Source organism: Penaeus monodon, chromosome 15 (assembly GCF_015228065.2).
Source record: "Penaeus monodon isolate SGIC_2016 chromosome 15, NSTDA_Pmon_1, whole genome shotgun sequence".
Taxonomy (NCBI): Eukaryota; Metazoa; Arthropoda; class Malacostraca; order Decapoda; family Penaeidae; genus Penaeus; species Penaeus monodon.
Genome location: NC_051400.1, coordinates 28,861,599 through 28,863,132, shown reverse-complemented (window position 1 = coordinate 28,863,132; position 1,534 = coordinate 28,861,599). Strand labels below are relative to the sequence as shown.

General features: G+C 33.8%; 1 protein-coding gene across 10 annotated transcripts in view; it reads right to left on the bottom strand.

Moving 5' to 3' along the window:
• Positions 1-1,534, bottom strand: part of LOC119581918 (protein sidekick-like) — a gene marked incomplete at its 5' end in the record, with an annotated part of 27,628 nt that overhangs the window by 13,315 nt on the left and 12,779 nt on the right. For all 10 annotated transcript variants that reach the window (XM_037930081.1, XM_037930082.1, XM_037930085.1 and 7 more), the window contains 1 exon segment: positions 1,143-1,374. In XM_037930081.1, coding sequence (XP_037786009.1) covers positions 1,143-1,374 — 232 coding nt within the window.

Below are 1,534 nucleotides of genomic sequence, written 5' to 3'. Positions count from 1 at the left end.
GCCATTCAAAGAGCAAAGAAAATTAAGATAATTCAGTGTACTGTGAGTCCAAGGTACACCAGAGAAAATAAGATTCAAGAGATAATTCAAACAGCAAAAGGTATGTGCTTTGAGGAATAACTCTATGGTATTGTTTGTCTGAAAATCATGCTGAGTTGAGAATCATCCTCAATGTTTCAATTCCTCTATGTCACTTTTTGGTTCATTCCAGCTTAAAACTCCCATAAACAATCTCTGCTAATGGTATTCATTATTATTCTAATTCATATCCAATACCTTTGCTTCCAATCCAATGAAAATGGAAGTTAACCATCAGCTGAACATTCCAACTTCAGTATGGTTAGGTTGTATGTCCTGAATAACTTTCAAATTAAATAAAAGCCTAAAAACAAGCCACAGAGAGCACATAGTTCACCAACAAAAGGAAAGCTATCAGAACAAAAATTGTAAAAAAGTACATTATAATACTTTCTTTCAACACCTCATAAAATAATGTTCTTTCATAGTTACCTATATTCTTAAGCAATCTATTGGCTAAACTTCTGCAACCACCATATTAATCACTTCAAATAAGTTACCATGAACACACAATTTAAATTATTGAAATGGTTGGTATACACAGAACATTTTCTCAAGTTAAATACACTAAAGCCATCCATGTTTCTATTTTTTTCACTACATGAAACAAAAGGACAGTAAGGCTTTTACTGTATTTCTTTACTAAAGTGAAATTATTTTTTTCTGTAATGGACTGTGTATATCTAATGGCAGTAATAAATAAGATAATTTCTTTTCCAGTTGAGCTGGAAATGGTTATAATATAAAAAGTACATGCAATACAGATTTTTTCCAGATATAGCTGTGCAGTATCCATACATGTAGCTTCTATGCTTACTATATTTATGTGATCTAGCCAATAATAAAAAATAACATACCCCCAAGTAACCTTAGCCTCCTTACATAAGCTGTTACTCAAAAGTAGAAGGAAATTTTTAATTTTATTAATCAAGCTTCTAGGAAAGCATATGACCAATCTAAAAACCCATTGTTTATTATTCATTACTCAGCTTTAGATTAGAGTGAATTACTGACTGATATTAACTGTTACGGAGGAGACAACTATACAGAAAACAGTCTTTTACCTGATTCCCTAGTTCTTTCAACAGCTAGAGGTGTTGGAGTGGAGGGACCAATGTCATTGACAGCCACCATGGAGACCTCATACAGAGTGTATTCCTGCAAGCCAACTAACTGATGGGAATTGGCAGTGTTATCATACACAAAGTCTTCTGCAAAGTCACATTCACAGCCAACGGGTCTGTAGCGGATATGATATCCCTGGGGTGCTCCATACCATTCGAATTGTTGTAAAGGCTGTTAGAGATCGAAATAAGACCAGTGTCAATTAATGAACACTTCTCCATCAACATGCAGATTTCAGTTCATATAACATTGAAACAACATGAGAAAGTTTATGACTACTTGAAAGTGGATGGTAGATCTGTATCCCCTCATAATTTTTCCTAACTTATGC